The 19,814-nt window shown below is 40.6% G+C and overlaps 1 protein-coding gene across 1 annotated transcript in view; it reads left to right on the top strand.

Annotated features, from left to right (window-relative positions):
• The first annotated feature begins 456 nt into the window (after positions 1–456).
• brinp3a.1 (bone morphogenetic protein/retinoic acid inducible neural-specific 3a, tandem duplicate 1) overlaps positions 457–19,814 on the top strand; it is a 57,908-nt gene continuing 38,550 nt past the window's right edge. Inside the window, exons 1-2 of the mRNA XM_056259856.1 lie at positions 457–981; positions 1,770–2,044. Coding sequence (XP_056115831.1) covers positions 1,815–2,044 — 230 coding nt within the window. The 5' untranslated portion in view covers positions 457–981; positions 1,770–1,814. The remainder of the gene's footprint in view (positions 982–1,769; positions 2,045–19,814) is intronic.

Here is a 19,814-nt window from a genome sequence, read left to right as displayed (position 1 = left end):
ATGTCCCCCCATGAAAAAAACTAGCAATTTGTTAAGAAATATTCTAGGTTCTTCCTCATTTTTTCCATTGTCTCATCAAAAGTTTACAGTGAGACCATAACGAAAGCTAGCTATCCCTCACACACTATATATATATTGTGTTTTGTGTATAGCCCAATACATCTCAATTCAAGAAATGTTCTAATAGGCTATAGCTAGGCAGGCTATGTGAGTAATGATGTGGCGAATTAATAATACAATGTAAATCTTGCAGCTCGAGTAGGCTACTATTTGTATCATAAATATCACATCCCATTCATAAATAAGCACAATATTATTTTCATAACAAGCACATAATGTTCAAACTCACTGTCACCCTGACAAAGTAGCGACATTCTCTCGGCAGTGAAACACCGCCCCTCTTGCTCAGGAACAGCCAATGAGGAGTGGAGGAGGCTTGTCTCTGAAATAAAGAGGATTTTTTCATGGTGTGTGTGTATGGGATCCGTCGAGTTTGAGCATCCGACATACGCGCAGTTGCAGTGGACCACTGGAGTCTGCATTTATATAGTGCTTCTTGGGGACCGGGTTAAGTTACTATATCAAGGGGAAACAGTAGACTTTAATCGCTTCAGTCGTTAATGGTTATGGGATTGCTTCAGCGTAACTTCCAATTCATAAGAGACCTGTCTACTTGGAGAGAGAAGAGTGAAGACAGAGCGACCGCTTCTAATCACGATAGTTTTTTTCTTCTGTTCACCCGGATTATACGGCACAAGACGTTGGAAATATACACCATAGTGGAAGCAGAGAGTTGGATGCTGGGTTTCCAGGGCTCTCCTCGCATCGCGATGGTGTTTTAAACAAGTTGAACTGAGCCAAATCTTTAAAGGTCACCCTCAACAATTTGCCTATTCTTTGCGTTTACAACCATTTGCCTTTAATCGTGAAACTGTAGAAGTTGTTGACTTCAGTGGTTGAAACATCGGACAACTGGAAAAGGTAGGCTAAACTTATAACTATAGCCTAATAATTAAATGAAACAAGTTTAACTATAATTAACTATTTTAAATCAGTTTTTAAATAGCCTACTATAATTACAAGCATGATCTCTACATAATCCTTTTATTTGCATTAGAGACATGCATGCGATTTAACGTTATTAGCGAGAAGGATGTTTCTAAAACCCAGGTTGGATGGAAAATGGCAGAAAAAAATGGCAATATAATGTATATCGTATACCTGTGTATGGGAATATATTTGAATAGCTTAATTCTATTTTTATAAATTACGTTAAGTCAAGGGTTTTCAATCTGGGACCCCCCAGCCAGATTCAGGGACCCAGGGAGCTCCATTTTAAAGAAGCTAGATTTTTTTTTAGTATCACTTTATAAAGGCTTTTAATAAGAACAGGGACTACCATGACTACATTATTTAATGCTTAAAAGAACAATAGTAAGAAAGTTAAAAATTAGCTAATAGTTAGAAATGTCATAAGAATTTAAACTTTATATGTCTTAGGCCTATATATATATATATATATATATATATATATATATATATATATATATATATATATATATATATATATAACATTATACATAATATATATTAAAGTATACATACCGGTATATATATATATATATATAGACTTATATATAAGGCTTTAGGGACCCCAAACTGAAAACCCTGGACTTTAACTGTCTTTACTGCTGTGTTTGGAAAAAAAGAGGTACCAGGACACAGTTTATAGGCTACTTGAATTTACTGTATTGTCTTTGTTGTTTCAGAGGGCAAGGAAAGTTCGGAGAGAATGTCGAGTCGCAGGGTGAAGCATGAGCTGCCAGTGTACTGATTTTAGACTGGCGTATCTGATGAGTCTATGGGTGTGTGTTGTACTAAGCCTTCACTGCTGGGTTCTAGCCCCTGTGGCAGCCTCCCATGATGCCGCTGGTCCATTTGGGTGGCTCCTTTCAGATAAAGGGCCTTTTCATCACTCACAGGAATTTGCAGAATTTGTGGAGCGTTATCAACAGGGCTTCACAACCAAATACAAGATTTACAGGTGAGTTGGATAATTACGTCTGTTATTTATTGCTAGTTATGTTTAGAATGTGTTGGACCTATTAATGATATGCAAATATATGGGGCTTTTTAATTTTATTTGAACACATATTACTGTTTAATAAAAAGTTAACAAGAAACTTTAATGGAGGCTGGCTCATTTTGCTTTCACATGGAATACAAAAGAAAAGACATGCAAATTACCACGTGGTTGGACTAGTGGAAAACACTAGCCTGACGTCGTCATACTCAGATTCTAGTCAGAATATGAGTCTGATACTGCTCCATTGGGCTGTGATTATGGGGCGTGTTTCAACCGAACCAGGAAAGAAAATGCCTCTGCACTCAATTGGATAGACCTACAACTAATCAGAGCAAAGGAGTAAGTGACGTATGTTGAATAAAAATCGGAAAAAACATCTTTCCGATCGACAAATGCCTTGATCGCGGTTCTCTGTTCCTCTTTTAAAATGAATGCGCTTGTCGATATCTTCTATAACAGATGCGATGGGGGAATCTACACATCTCAATTCTTCAGCGGCAGCCACCTTTGTTGTAAACAAATTCAACCCAAGCGCTCTTTGCTGACGTGGATGATTACGTTACTGTTGATCATCTGTCCATCATCGTATAATGCCCACCCTTGACAATTCGAGCATAGTTGCTCCACAACGGATCAAGTCCAGACTGAACTTCCTGACCTCAAATGTTGTGGGCGGGGCTAAATTCTGCTGGCATCCAGGCTAGGAAAACACTATTGGAGATACAACTATGCAATATAAGTGAACCTATGTTAATAAAGCAATATATATAAATATGTTGGGTAAACATTCTCTTCATGAGGAGTTACTCTAAGAGTTTGCGTTAGGCAATCTGACAGCTGTTTTCAAGTTTAAAGAGCAGTTCAAAACTTTTAATGCCAGATTATTAGTCACAACTGATGTGAGGTGAGGTGTTGAGGGAAGTTGTGCTGAGTTAGAGTTGAGGATTAGATGAAGTGATAAACAGCCCAAAAAGGGAGGAGAGAAAAGCTGGAAAAGAGTTGGCTGAACTGAACCTGACTGACACGCTCATTTGGCAGGGCCGTTGGACCACGCTGCCAGGCGCAGATGGAGATGGCAACATTGGGGTTAGTCAGACACTCTCTCCTCGACATACGTGTGCATCTGTGAATGCTCCACTGGCTTTATTTTTTGCTAGAGACAGACTAGGAGTCAACAAAAGTACAGTTGTGCTTTCTCAATGTCAGATCTCCCCCTGCTGGTGGAAACCCGCAGCTTTGTCTGCGTATAAGTGTGTGCGAGTGCTGGGGTGTGCGTGTCTAGGCACATAGTTTTACTTTGCATGCTAGGCAGGGCTCCTATCCCAACATCCCTTTTGCCCGAATGACTTTTAAGTACCTTGCTCTCACACTGGCAGTACAGAGAGGGACAAGTTTGCATCTGCGTTGATCTGAGTTGAGAAAGAATCAATTCTGCTTCCTGGCCTCTTAACACTCTTTGCCTTGTATGAGACATTTGAGAAAAGATAATGATGTGTGACACTGGAACAGTTTTATAAGCCTTAATGTGTGTGTGCATGTGTCAGACATTCTGTCATCTTTTCTTTAAAAACAGAAATGCAGTGTGTGAGGAAAAACAAGTAGAAACCATTTTCACTCAAAAAAAATTTAACTTGTAGATTTCACAAATAATTACAAAGAAATGCCAAGTAACACTTTGGATTATACGTGACATTTTTAAGTAGAATGAATGAAATAGATTTCTTGTAAAACGTACTGCAATGATTGTTTTCGATAAAAAAAGAAATAAAAAAATTCATAGTCCAGTGCTGCTTTATATTTGACTCAAAACCGTGTTCATTACACAATCGTTGTAAATAAAACTGCAGAACTGGAGCTGCTGTCCCACCTGCGTGGTAGTAAAATCCGTCAGTACAATACCCCCCCCCCCCCCCCCCCCCCCCCCCCCCCCCCAAAAAAAATGCTCACCTCAAAATTGGACAACATCAGCATTCGCAGTTTGTTTGCGTTTGGGGAAACACACCTAGCTTTTTACAAATTCATAACTTGCTTGTGGTAGGTAGGTGTGTGGTGAAATAGATTAAAGGTAAATTTGTGGCATATGTTATATTCCCATTCTCCCCATTTACCTTCCGCCAAAGGTCGAACAGAGCCCAAGGGTACTGTAAAGACTTAGTAGTGTCTATCCTTCCTGTCAGATGCATGAAAGGGATCTCATAAAACACCAGACATATGCTGCTTGACAAGTGTATGATGGGAGGGTTCTGCACGGAAGGATGGGTGGGTGAGGAGGACAAGCCGATGGCAGCGGAAAAGGTTGCTGGAGCACATACATGCTCGCTTGTTCCTCCCGGAGATGCTAATAGCGAAGCTCCCCGAGCACAAGGTGACAGCAATTGTCGGCTTAGCCAGAGCTGTGTGAGCAACAATGAGGATAAGCAGTAATTCTCCCACGCAAACACTGTCTTGCTGAAGTTTTCCTGCACTTTGGAACGGAACTTAAAGTCAGCAGAGTCTGTGATGTTTTTCATTTTAGAATTCGACAGGACATGTGTACTTTCAGTCCTTTACTGGAATTAAAAGTATTCTAGAGATATTCTGCAACTTACCAATGTATGGTTGTTTAAACTATTTGCTTTTTGTTTCAGATGCTAAATGAGCCCCAGATATTTAAATCAAATATTTTAATTATACATCCATAGCAGGAGAGTTGAGCTGTAAGGAAATCCTGACAACGTCTGCTTTTATGTGATTGTGTTGATGCACCACGTAATTACCTTTTGCTTAATTAGTTAGTCATTGCTTCAGTATACAAGTCTGTAAAGGCTATATGTGGACTGTAAACAAAAGAAGATCATTTTTCTTCAGTATAATTAAGGGACTTAGTTAATGGTAAAATCCATAAGGTTAGGTCTAACATTTTTTGTAAGATTAATGTAATTAATCTTAATTTAAAGGGAGATTTGTAAAATCTTAGAATTGGTAAAGCTTAGAATGAGGACGATGTTGAATAAATCAAGATTTCCAATTAGGAAAGCTTCTGAAAGGGTCTAAGATGAATAAATATAATTGAATTATCATACATTCTTAAACACGTACAAGTCATAAGTGTTATTAATGCCTGAAGCATTAGAGGTCTATTAGCCTCTGGAATCTTCAGCGTTCCAAATAGCTTTAGGCGGAAAATGTTTAGCCTAACGACAATAATGTCTGAACATTCTCCATAAAAGCCTCAGATCATTGATTGCTCAATTAGTGGCTCTACATTGTGCTATTTTAGAGGGATGTTTAACTTAATGCAGTCGTGTGTGTTGTGTACAGGACATTAATGACAGCTGGGTTCTGTAGAAATACTTTGAACCACTCTTATCAAAGAATATCTCAGTGTTGTCCTGAAAATCAAACTGGGGCAAAGACTGTGATGTTCACCGGTGTGGCATTTCAAATTAAACACATGAAGGGGTTCCGGTATCATGGCATACTTGACAATTTTTTTTATTTTTTTTATTTTTCATTCGTGGAAAGAAATGGTTTCATTTCACACCTCTTATTTACTGTTGGATTTATTTTGCCCTTATTATATTTTCATTCGCCAGTTATATGTTATCAGGTAAACTAACAGTTCTTTATTGGCACCAATGGTTCCATGAAGAACCCTCAACATCCATGGAGACTTTCTACTTTCTTTAGATTATTCAGATGTTCTTCACTCTAAGAAAAAATGGTTCTTTAAGAACTGTTCACTGGAAGGTTAAATAAGTACACAAAAAGTATTATTCTATGGCAACACTGTAAAAAACTCCTTCTTATGGAACCTTTATTTTAGGAGCGTAAAGGAAAATTTAATTTCAATCCAAAAGCATGATTAGTGTGATATTGCTTTTATACAAAAGTTATTTGAACAAGAAGCTAATTTCGAATGACTCACATTTTAGGCACAATATGGCCAGTTATTTTGTTTTATTTTTGCATCACCAAGGGAAGTAGTTCCAAAAGTAATCAAATCAGCTTGCAACCTAGATCAACATTGGGTGAATTATGGTAATCTAGAGCATTGTTTGCAGTTTTGACCTTTACAATTTACTTCCATTGACACGCCCAAAACATTCCAACAAATAGGGCGTTTTCACATCCCAGTTAGAATATGCTAAAGCTATAATAGACTTGCTTGTAATAGCGCAAGAAATGTACACAACAGAGATTGGGTTTCCCAGAATCCTAATTCACCCTATATAAGAGAACGAGAGAAGGTGGGTGGGAGTGAGAGAGGGAGAGAGAGATCGACAGAAGGAGAGGGAGAGAGAGATATCAGGCTAGTAGCGTCAGGCCCTAGCTAATCGTCTCATTATTTATGTTTCAAGACATGTATATCCCCTGAGTATGCTTGCACTTGCATTGGAAACACAATCAAGGACAAAACACCTACTGGCTGCTCGGTCATTGCTATGGTAGATTGTTTTCCTTGTTCAGTTTATCAGGGCCAGAGCTCGACCGAGAGAGATGAGCTATGTTGGACTTCCCTTATGGGAATTGAATGATGGAAGTGCACAGAGGTGCGTACTTTAAGTCATATCTCACAACTGGCAGGAGTGATGATGACTGGCGCTTTGATGGCTTAATATTTTAGTATGAATAAATACTCTTTGAATAAAGAGCGAATGTCCTTTGTTGACCAATTAGCTCTAATTTTAGGTCCGTAAAGTTTCTCAAAGTCCTAAATGACTCATGCTGTAGAATGAGTGAGGCCCTAATGAGCGTGTTTACTTCAGATTAATGTTAGCATGAAGAAGTGTTTGATAAACACAACTAATGAGGTGTAGCCTCAGCTCTCAATTTGCGTCAGGTTAGTCTTGAATTAAAAATCAAGTTAAGACCACAATATAAACACAGCTGGTAGTTGGCAATAAAGGGCATTTTATTGAAAAATATATATAAAAAAATGTCATTTGGCTTGTTTTATCAGCATCTCAGGCATATTTTAAAGGGTCATGAAACAAGGAGACACTTTTAGGTGAAAGCAGTTTATAATATACCGGTTTGAAGTTTAGGGTCAGTATAATTTAGTTCAGTATATATATATATATATATATATATATATATATATATATACACACACACACACATATATATAAAATCAGTGGCGAGCGGTGACTTAACCGGATATGCTGGTTGGCACGTTATGTCAAAAAAATGTGCCCTGTGCAGATACGTTGGATGGGTTTAATAAGCAAGACACTCGCCCTCGCTCTATACAGTGTTAGCTACTCACTTGCTTCTTCTCATGACACATAGCAACACTGCTAAAAGTATTCCTAATATGTTGTAGGGCGCTTCAGCATTAAACGGTCAGTTCACCCAAAAATGAAAATTCTGTCATTAATTACTCACCCTCATGTTGTTCCAACCCCGTAAGACTTTCGTTCATCTTCGGAACACAAATTAATATTATATATTATTATATATAATATTTTTGATGAAATCTGAGAGCTGTCTCACTACTTCTGCTAGGTAATTGCATCTGTCGGTCCAAAAAAGTTAGTTAAGACATCGTTAAAATAGTCCAAGTGACTACAGTGGCTCAACCTTGAGTTTATCAAGCAACGAGAATACTTTTTATGTGCAAAACCCCCCCCAAAATAACGACTTTATCCAACTATTCATTTTCTTCTGTGTGGGCCTCTGATGTGAGTTCACGAGAGCGCAGGACGCATGCGCGATAAGTGAGAAGATGACACAGATGGGTCTGGAATGTAGTGTATGCAATGGTTCTAAAGTGTGCATTTCCTGGATGTCCGAAACGTGAGAAACCAACGAGAAAACTTTAAAGTGCCTTACCAGAGGCCCACAGGGAAGAAAATTAATAGTTGAATAAAGTCGTTTTTTTGGGGGGGGTTTGCTCCCAAAAAGTATTCTCGTCGCTTGATAAACGTTAAGGTTGAGCCACTGTAGTCACTTGGACTATTTTAACGATGTTTTCTTTACTAACTTTTCTGGGCTGGCAGATATCAATTACCTAGCAGCCTATGAAGGAGTGAGACAGCTCTCAGATTTCATCAAAAATATCTTAATTTGTATTCCGTAGATGAACGAAAGTCTTACGGGGTTTGGAACAACATGAGGGTGAGTAATTACTGACAGAATTTTCATTTTTGGGTGAACTAACCCTTTAAGGCCCCGATATACTTCAAGCGAGATCGAAGAATGAACTGATGTGACGTCATTTCGAACAAAAACAGGCCAAAATTAACTTTGTTTGGATTCGTTTTGAGGAGTTCGAAACAGCTTGCCAAAGTGAACTCTTCGGAAAAGTTGGGGATCTGTTCACCCGAAACTTTCCGTAACTGACAGATTTTAAGAAAATTACCGTCGTTTGGCAAATAAATAAATGACGGACAGTTGCGTACGTATAACTATGTAAGCTTTATGGTACATCTCAAACAAGGGAAGTTATAGTAATTTATAGTATTGATATTAATTAGCAAGTCCATGCATGGGTTAGGTTTGCAGACTTGGCACTATGCTGAGCATTTACACCTTATATGAACTGCATGCCCCTGATATATGTATATCTTTTGTGTGTGTGTGTGTGTGTGTGTGTGTGTGTGTGTGTGTGTGTGTGTGTGTGTGTGTGTGTGTGTGTGTGTGTGTGTGTGTGTGTGTGTGTGTGTGTGTGTGTGTGTGTGTGTGTGTTTGTTTATGTCCCTTTTGGGTACATTCACCAGGATACACACCAGTAAACTGAGGACCACCTCAAAAATTGAGGACATTTTGTATGTCCTCATTTGTTTGACTATATAATGGCATTCAGCATACTCTAAAATGGTGTCCAGACTTAAAATCTCACTTGTCCCAAAAAATCACTTTTAAGTGATTTGTGTATGTGAAGTGTGTATGCCCCCCCACTAAAGTGTGTATAACACAGCGCCCTCTAGGAGTACTGCACTTCCGGAAAAGATACACACTTCGGGGATTCTGACCAATCAGAGCGCAGGAAGCCACTATGAGAGCGGGACTTGATGATCTGACCAATCAGAGGCCATTACGTCATCAACAAAGATGGCGGAGGCAAAAAAAAATCATTATTATAAATAAATAAACAGATAATCCACATTCAATTATAGATAAATTGCCAATAATTATTATTTAAATAAAAAATTACTAATTTGCCCTGAGCAGCAGGAGCTCTCATGATGTATATGAGCATGTGTTTCAACTTTAATCCTCGCAGTTTTGCTCTCGCATCAGAGTCTGCTCTGTGTGTGTGTGAAGATCGCGCTGCTGCGCGTCACCGAGACTATACAGCACGTACAGTAACTTACATAGGAGTTTATTAATCATGTAGGAACGAGTTTGAAGCGGGGAAGGGACAGACACATTACGTCATGTGAATTTAAAAAGTACGTTACATATTTCCTTCCAAAAGCAGAGGAACAACTGATTAAATCTGTCAATATGGGTGTGATGATTTATTCATCCGAGTTTGTTTAATAAAAACAGACAAGCCACAAAAAGATGTGAAAACATGCTTAATCGCTTGCTTTTATGAGTAATCTTTTTTTAAAAAGTGTTTTCTCCTACTTTGCGTTCTGCCGTTCCCTCTCATATATCAGTGAGCGGGCGCCGCCCCGCCCCCACCCACCGCACAAGCGGGAGTCCGTTACCACAGCAACACATTCACTTAAAGCAAACAAGCAAACATTTCTCTTAATATTATATTATATTATATTATATTATATTATATTATATTATATTATATTATATTATATTATATTATATTATATAGAGGAGAGCAGTTACAGCAAACATTCTCTTTAAATTGTATTATATTATATATTGTATTGTATTATTTTATATTATATATCTAGGAGAGCAGTTACAGCAAACATTATCTTTATATTATATATTATATTGTATTATTTTATATATTATTTTATATTATATATCTAGGAGAGCACTTACATGCAACATTCTCTTTATATTATATTATATAGAGGAAAGCAGTTACAACATTCTAATTATATATTATATTATTATAATAATTATATTGAAGTTTTTTTCAGTCGCTTTGGTGCATTTCCCAGATCACAACTAAAATTCTTGTTTTAGACATCATCATCTAGTCACTGTTTAATCAACAGAAACATTTGAATAACCTGTTAAACATAAGTATTTCTATTTAAATATAAATAAAATGCACATCATAAAAGCAGTTTATCATTCTTTTGAACAAATTGCAAATGCTTTGGTACATTCATGCAATTTATATACAAGTGTCTGCTGTTTCTTACATTATTAATTGCTTATGTCATGTTTATCAAAATGTATTATACTGGTTCTCTGTTGAATAGTCTCAAAACATATAGGCAATAGACCCCTCAAAACATATAGGCATTAGTTCCATAAGTCATTAAATGCAGAATGGTTGAACTAGTTGTCATAAACTGTCAAACATATTTTCTATACAATTCTATTAGACTTTTTTTGTCCTGAATTGTTGAATTGCAGATGTGAATTCTGAATTTCACTAATGAAGGGGAATGTAAAGCATTAGATCAATCAATGATCACCAGTTCTCTATAATCGCTCAGAGTGCATCTCATGATCTTCCTCTGGCATATAGACAGAGCACAACACATACACACTCTGAGAACGGAAGAACAACAGGGTGAACAGCCGAGGAGGAGAAGAGGAGTAAGCATGTGTGGTGATACAGAGGTAAAACAGAGGAAGAGATAGAACAGGCCAAGAATGTAGGTTTCTGAAGAAATAAGGGCCACTATGTAGATCATGTTCAGTCATGACCTCATGGCCGAGGCGGGTTGAAAGGTGAGCCATGAGAACAAACGTGTGTGTCCTCAATCATTCAAGCGTTTGTAGACAGAACAGGTGTGTGATCAGACAGTGTTCACTAGGCTACTGTTCACCATAAGTTCATTATACAGTAAATATACGTGATAGAGACATAATGTAACACACACACACACACGTACATATGTGTGTAATAGTCTTTTTCTTTATTGCAATGACATTGTACTGTAATTTTTTAACAGACCAACAGTATATATGTGAGTCCAGTCTCAACTAGAGTAATGGGCCATGTGTGTTTATGGCTACGTTCACACTGCAGGCTAAAACGACCCAATTCCGATTTTTTTTGCCTCTATGCGACCTGTATCTGATCTTTTCATGACAGTCTGAACGACACAGATCCGATCTTTTCAAATGCGACCCAGGCCACTTGGGTATGTGGTCCAAATCCGATCTGTATTCGATCTTTTCAAATGCGACCTCAATCTGAACGGCCAAGTCACATGTATCCGACCCGCACGCCATTGATATGCGACAAACGTCATAATTCTGCGTTGAAGTAGGCGGGAATGAGAAGATAAACAAGTTAGCTATCGTACGATAGCACGCACCTGTAGCTAGCCACTACACTCCAACGCGTTGCACTGTTTGGTCCGCCGCAGACGTGTCTCTTCCCGTGACAGAGTTAATCGAAGGTGCTCAAACATAATCGAAGGTGGATCTGGTCATTCGGAAGTTACTGATGAATTCTGTATTAGTGAAGCCACTCACATCAGTATCCCACCACTCCTGGCTGCGACTCCGCATCCACACAAATAACTTTAATATTGCTAAACGAGCTCCACTGTTGACATTCATGTTTAGCTACTTCCGCAAACAAGTGACGTTGTTGACCGTTGAGTACTCTTCTGCGCATGCATATGTGTCATACAGATAAAGTGCAGTCTTTTGTATTTTCAATCATTGTCATCAAAATCGTAGCCATTGTTTACTTCTAAAAGTACTGATACAGTTATATTGACAACATGACTAAGCATTTTGACATTCTTGTTTGTGACACAAGGCACAGTCAAAGGCAGAGCTAGGGTTAGGGCTAGGGTTAGGGTTAGGGCTAGGGTTAGTGCAGATCCAATGGCTTTTAAAATCAAAGAAAGAACAAAATAATTCTGAAAACAAACATTTAAACATGTTAGCTTGATTCATGATTCTTTTAAACACTTTTTTTTCTTATATGACTATATGTAACTGCTCTGTCTCTCTCTCTCTCTCTCTATATATATATATATATATATAGAGAGAGAGAGAGAGAGATGTTTGCTGTAACTGCTCTCCTCTATAAACAGTTCTTATCAGTCGCTTTAGTACATTTCTTGAATCATTCTTAAGATTTGCAAATAAGGAAAGCGCATTTCGTACAAACAGCAGAACACAATAGATTACCATCAAAAGCCTGTAACTTGCTCAAAATCCTTAGTACATTATATATCAATGAACATCAGAGAAAGAACAAAATAATTCTGTAAACAAACATTTAAACGTGTCAGCTTGATTCTTTTAAACACTTTTTTTTCTTTTGTATGACTATGTAACTGCTCTGTATCTCTCTCTCTCTCTCTCTCTCTCTCTCTCTCTCTCTATCTATCTATCTCTCTATAGATATAGATAGATAGATAGATAGACAGAGCAGTTACATGTAGTCATACAAAAGAAATAGATAGATAGATAGATAGATAGACAGAGCAGTTACATGTAGTCATACAAAAGAAATAGATAGATAGATAGATAGATAGATAGATAGATAGATAGATAGATAGATAGATAGATAGATAGACAGACAGAGCAGTTACATGTAGTCATACAAAAGAAAACAAATTGTTTAAAAGAATCATGAATCAAGCTGACACGTTTAAATGTTTGTTTACAGAATTATTTTGTTCTTTCTTTGATTTGAAAAGCCATTGGATCTCCACTAACCCTAACCCTAACCCTGCCTGTGACTGTCAGTCTGACTGAGATCTGCTCACACTGTGATCAGCCGCCCTTCCCCCACAGCACTGAGACTGATCGCGCGCGCGCCCTTCCCCCACAGCACTGAGACTGACTGCAGACACAGCTGAACTAACAGGCAGACAGTGACAGACAGGTAGATAGCTAAGCAGAACAAGTGCTGCTCAAAAGATGACAATCTGTTGTGGCTATGCGTTTTTAAAGCACTTTTACCAGGTCTAGCTTCTCCGCCCTTTAATGTAAAGTACCATTAATTTATGAAAGAAATAAAAAGAAGATATGCTGTTAAAGTACTGGTTAAAGTTTAATTTAGAGCCTCGAAATAATCCACATCCCTCCCCCATCTTAACTCAAATAAATTGACAACAACACAGACTCGTGCAAAACTGGATACATATATACCAGCTTGAATATCAGCCCTGCTGTGTATTTGCAGACATCAATTTACTATTTTGATTAATAAATGCTATTAGTAGAAAATAAGATGTCTGTTCAAGAGATCTAGGTTGCTCATTTAGGCATTATATGCTCTTTTAAACTTGTGCTTGTACGGACATGCGCACTGGTTCCTAGTTCGAGTCCTCTGGGTTCGTTTAAAAGTGATCATGTGCTCTGTCCACTAGAAAGACTTACTACTTACTCCACCAGTTTTTTTTTTTTTTGTGTGTGTGTGTGTGTGTGTGTTTGAAGAAACACTATTGTGATTAAAACAAAGATTCTTGTCATCAGAGAGTTTTTTATTCGGTCAAATAAATATAATCACAATTTCAACGTGAAATCCAAATACGTAACTACGTCATTGACGCAAGTCTGCGACAGTCGATGTATTTTCCCGGGAAATGCAGACACGTGACAATGGGACGCGAAACAGATGACAACCCCCCACCACGCAGGAAAGGTGAGATCAAGTCTTGTCCTGAAAATGCATGATAACTAAATACATTGTGAAATATGAAAGTAAGTAAGTGGTTTATTTGAGTGGTTTAATTATTTTTTGCGTAAGGTTTTATTTACTTCTTGATTGTATTGAATTTGCTTCTAATTTGATGATTTGTTGCAATAAGGAAAAAAGTTTATTGCCTACTGTAGGCATTGCCCAGTAAATATAATTTTGTTATTTTTATATAATAGTACTTTAGATTCTACAAATTAATCAAAACAACCGAGTCAGTGATAGCCTACTATATCATTGTTTTTCTCAAAAGTGTTGTCAAATAGCAACTGTAATTTGAAATAATTAAATTATATATTTTTTATATCATTATTATTTGATATATTTATTATTTTATGTAATACATTATTACATTATTTGCCCAAAAATATTTTTTTCAGTGGAATGTTTTATTTATTTATTTATTATTATTTATCTTCACAAAGCTTTTTTTGCCCAATGATGGTACATAGACACTTATAGTATTTTTATTGTGTGTTTCAAAGTCCAAAGCAGACAAAAAGCACATTAAAAATAGTCCCTATGAATCTAGCTGGTTATTGACTGAAAATCTCCTGTATGCTGTAGCTCTTAATTCAGATATGAATATACAGTAGATTGATGTCAATTATATCTATATCACAAGACACACAAGAACCAATGTTTTTTGGCACGTTGCCTTTTTAATTTAAATTCCTGTTGTACGTGGAATTGTACAACTGTTGTGACTGGTCACACATGCTGTCATTGAATAGAGCTCTGTGATGTGATATAGGCTAATATAAATATATACTTTAGTGTTGAACAGAAAAAACACAACACAGGTTTGGAACAACATGAGGCTCAATTGGAACAACAATTAACATAATTGTATGTTAATTACATATGTTTTTGGGTGAACAATTCCAGTAAGATCAACAAGATTTTTTAAATATGCTTGTTTATTTCATTCACATTATATTTAATTTAATTTTTCCACTCATTTCAAGAAAGAAAGTCGCCATGCTGGGAAATAAAAGACGTATAAAACCTCTGCAGGACGCTGAGCATCACATCACTGTGAAACCGACAAGCCTGAGCTTCAAGAGCAGTTCATCAGCAAATATAAAGGCAAGTATTTATGACTAAGCAGTTTAGTAATAACGTTAACCTACAAAACTGAGAATTTAATGTGAGGCGAGTCATATGGTTGTTAGGCCAACTAATATCCATGTTTCACAAGTTAAACAGTACTTTATATTTTATTTTTTTGTGCAGTCAAGATTCCTGAATAGAGGCATTCTGCAGGCATTAGCCCGAAAACAAAAACAGTTGCATTTCTGCACTTCTGGTTCCATCAACCCAAAGTCAATGTTTACTTGCACATTCTTAACCCAATTATGCACAAGAAGCAGACAGTGCGTGTGGTCATGTAAACGCAGACTAAGGTCATCATAAACGGCATAAGCATAAACCAATTGACACAGCTAGATTTTTGCCCCTTATTCCATATTTGCCCGGCATGTAAACACATTAACCTGCGTTCTGTGGCTTATTGAAGTGAGCATGTGTGATGTGTGACAGGAAAGTGTCCTTATTGTGGATTTAAGCACATCCAGTCAGAGCGAGCGTTTTCTTGACCCAAGAACATCTTAAAAAGTGTTCTCATCTCATGCAGAAGTGGTACAGTCGAAATCCTGCATCCGATACTGCATGAGAGGAGAATATGAGTCTGTAAGTTTCCCGCTGAAATTCTGGAATACTCTTGGACTTTATTTAACATCACAACTGACATGACATGAAATACACAGTCAGATACTCGCAGTGTTGGGCATGTTACTTAAAAAAAGTAATTAGTTATAGTTACTAGTTACTTCTCACAAATAGTAACTGAGTTAAATCAATATATAAGAGACTAATTACCAACTAATTACCAGGGAAAGTAACTATTACGTTACTTTTGAAAAAAAAAAGTCAAATAACTTGCCCTCAATATTAAATATGTTAAATTAATGAAATGGACACTATAGAATAAATTATTATTATAAAACATTGTAAACTAATCTACACTATTGTAATGTTGCTGTGGGACAATGCAATATATTGTTTAAAATATTATCATTACTATAGAACAATAAAACATAATAGATGGTTTAGAACTTTTAATATTTAATATTGCACAGACCACAGCTGGCCAAAAAATAAGTCTAAAAATAAATTATGCTTCTTAAGAAATGTACCAAAAATGAATAAATAATAATACTTTGTAGTGCAAGTTAAAATGATAAACAGTTTAACAAGAAGTGCTCCCAGAACCTTCCCAGAACATTACCTGCCAGCTATTTTTTAGATTTTATTTCTATAACCATGTAAATTAATTAAAACGTTGCAGATGATACCAATAGGCTACAGAGATTATTCTAATGCTGAAATTTGTAATTTATTTATAAACAAACTATATAATGCTCGGACACCCTCGGCCTTTCTCGCGCACTGTCGAGCGCGCTCGTGGACACACTCGGTCTCTCTCGCACTGTCGAGCGCGCTCGCGGACACACTCGGTCTCTCTCGCACTGTCGAGCGCGCTCGCGGACACACTCGGTCTCTCTCGCGCAGTCGAGCGCGCGCTCGCGGACACACTCGGTCTCTCTCGCGCAGTCGAGCGCGCGCTCGCGGACACACTCGGTCTCTCTCGCGCAGTCGAGCGCGCGCTCGCGGACACACTCGGTCTCTCTCGCACTGTCGAGCGCGCTCGCGGACACACTCGGTCTCTCTCGCACTGTCGAGCGCGCTCGCGGACACACTCGGTCTCTCTCGCGCAGTCGAGCGCGCGCTCGGACACACTCGGTCTCTCTCGCACTGTCGAGCGCGCTCGCGGACACACTCGGTCTCTCTCGCGCAGTCGAGCGCGCGCTCGCGGACACACTCGGTCTCTCTCGCGCAGTCGAGCGCGCGCTCGCGGACACACTCGGTCTCTCTCGCGCAGTCGAGCGCGCGCTCGGACACACTCGGTCTCTCTCGCACTGTCGAGCGCGCGCTCGGACACACTCGGTCTCTCGCACTGTCAAGCGCGCTCGCGGACACACTCGTCTCGCGCAGTCGAGCGCGCTCGCGGACACACTCGGTCTCTCTCGCACTGTCGAGCGCGCGCTCGGACACACTCGGTCTCTCTCGCACTGTCGAGCGCGCGCTCGGACACACTCGGTGTCTCTCGCACTGTCGAGCGCGCGCTCGGACACACTCGGTCTCTCTCGCACTGTCGAGCGCGCGCTCGGACACACTCGGTCTGTCGAGCGCGCGCTCGGACACACTCGGTCTCTCTCGCACTGTCGAGCGCGCTCGCGGACACACTCGTCTCGCGCAGTCGAGCGCGCTCGCGGACACACTCGGTCTCTCTCGCACTGTCGAGCGCGCGCTCGGACACACTCGGTCTCTCTCGCACTGTCGAGCGCGCGCTCGGGCACACTCGGTCTCTCTCGCACTGTCGAGCGCGCTCGGACACACTCGGTCTCTCTCGCACTGTCGAGCGCGCGCTCGGACACACTCGGTCTCTCTCGCACTGTCGGGCGCGCGCTCGGGCACACTCGGTCTCTCTCGCACTGTCGAGCGCGCGCTCGGACACACTCGGTCTGTCGAGCGCGCGCTCGGACACACTCGGTCTCTCTCGCACTGTCGAGCGCGCTCGCGGACACACTCGTCTCGCACTGTCCAGCGCGCGCTCGGACACACTCGGTCTGTCGAGCGCGCGCTCGGACACACTCGATCTCTCTCGCGCAGTCGAGCGCGCGCTCGGACACACTCGGTCTCTCTCGCACTGTCGAGCGCGCTCGCGGACACACTCGGTCTCTCTCGCGCAGTCGAGCGCGCGCTCGGACACACTCGGTCTTTCTCGCGCACTGTCGAGCGCGCTCGCGGCGTTCGCTTCGCTTTTGTCCAGTCCGGCGCCTCATAAACACACACACACACCAGAGAAAAAACTTTGCAGGTCCTATGGCGGAGAGAGAGCCTACTCGGATGAAAACCGCTTCAGTGGTACCATAGCTTAATTAGGCTATGGTAACGCCGCATTTTATTGTCAGTAACGGTAACGGCGTTGTAACGGGGGAAACAGTAATTTGTTTGATTACGAAGCGAAGCGAGCCGAACCGGATCGAGTCGTACCACGCAGTGGAAAAGCGAAGCGAGCCGAACCGTATCGAGTCGTACCACGCAGTGGAAAAGCGAAGCGAGCCGAACCGTATTGAGTCGTACCACGCAGTGGAAAAGTGAAGCGAGCCGAACCGGATCGAGTCGTAACACACAGTGGAAAAGCGAAGCGAGCCGAACCGGATCGAGTCGTACCACGCAGTGGAAAAGCGAAGCGAGCCGAACCGGATCGAGTCGTACCACGCAGTGGAAAAGCGAAGCGAGCCGAACCGGATCGAGTCGTACCACGCAGTGGAAAAGCGAAGCGAGCCGAACCGGATCGAGTCGTACCACGCAGTGGAAAAGCGAAGCGAGCCGAACCGGATCGAGTCGTACCACGCAGTGTAAAAGCGAAGCGAGCCGAACCGGATCGAGTCGTACCACGCAGTGGAAAAGCGAAGCGAGCCGAACCGGATCGAGTCGTACCACGCAGTGGAAAAGCGAAGCGAGCCGAACCGTATCGAGTCGTACCACGCAGTGGAAAAGCGAAGCGAGCCGAACCGGATCGAGTCGTACCACGCAGTGGAAAAGCGAAGCGAGCCGAACCGGATCGAGTCGTACCACGCAGTGGAAAAGCGAAGCGAGCCGAACCGTATCGAGTCGTACCACGCAGTGGAAAAGCGAAGCGAGCCGAACCGTATCGAGTCGTACCACGCAGTGGAAAAGCGAAGCGAGCCGAACCGGATCGAGTCGTACCACGCAGTGGAAAAGCGAAGCGAGCCGAACCGGATCGAGTCGTACCACGCAGTGGAAAAGCGAAGCGAGCCGAACCAGATCGAGTCGTACCACGCAGTGGAAAAGCGAAGCGAGCCGAACCGGATCGAGTCGTACCACGCAGTGGAAAAGCGAAGCGAGCCGAACCGGATCGAGTCGTACCACGCAGTGGAAAAGCGAAGCGAGCCGAACCGGATCGAGTCGTACCACGCAGTGGAAAAGCGAAGCGAGCCGAACCGGATCGAGTCGTACCACGCAGTGGAAAAGCGAAGCGAGCTGAGCCGAACCGTGCTGCGCTGCGCAGCACTTTGTTCTTAACAATATATAGACATGATAATAATGTTGGTGTAAGAAAATGAATGAAATTTTAACTGTATAATTTTAAGACTTGAAAGTATAATGTAAAGTATAAGCAAAGCATACTTCGAGATTAGCCTGGCTATTGACTATTTTCCTACACTAATTTCCCTTTTACATCATATAATGTACATCGTATTGTTGAGAACTTTCAGTAATAATCAAAATAAAAGTGGACATTAAAGAAGCTGCAGCTAATATATTTCTCCTCTTCAGGGCGTGGAGTTTTCACCACTGGAGCTTTCTTCACAGGGGATTTTGTTCTTGAATACAGAGGTGAACTTCTGAGTTCAGAGGAGAGTCTTGACCGATCTGAACACTACACTGAAGCTGAGAACACGTTCCTGTTTGATTTTCAGTGGCATGGCAGAAATTGGTGGTGAGTAAAGAACTGTTGGATTGATGTAGTAGGGATGCTAAAATATCTGGACCTGTAAAATACTCAGGGTGTGTTCATGCCTGTAGTTCTGTTCGCTTGGTTCGTTTGGTCCGGGTCTGCTTATTGTTCAGGGGCCGTATTCACAAAGAATTTTAAGGCTAAAAGTAGCTCCTAACTGGCGAATTTAGGAGCAACTCCTAAAAATAATGGGCGTGTCACTCGTAACTTTAGGACTCCTAATTTTTTTCACTAAGAGTAATTCACGAAGCATTTTAGCCCTAAAAGTAGCACCTAAGTCTAGGACAGCTTAAAAGAAGTCGAGAGGACTCCTAACTCACTAAGACCAATTCACAAAGGATTGTAGCGCACACCACCGCCTCTCGCAGTCG

The sequence above is a fragment of the Rhinichthys klamathensis genome, unplaced genomic scaffold, assembly GCF_029890125.1.
Source record: "Rhinichthys klamathensis goyatoka isolate OS25496 unplaced genomic scaffold, OSU_Roscu_1.1 h1tg000007l_1, whole genome shotgun sequence".
Taxonomy (NCBI): Eukaryota; Metazoa; Chordata; class Actinopteri; order Cypriniformes; family Leuciscidae; genus Rhinichthys; species Rhinichthys klamathensis.
The sequence above is the reverse complement of the archived record's forward strand: the minus strand, read 5'-3'. Positions and strand labels throughout refer to the sequence as shown.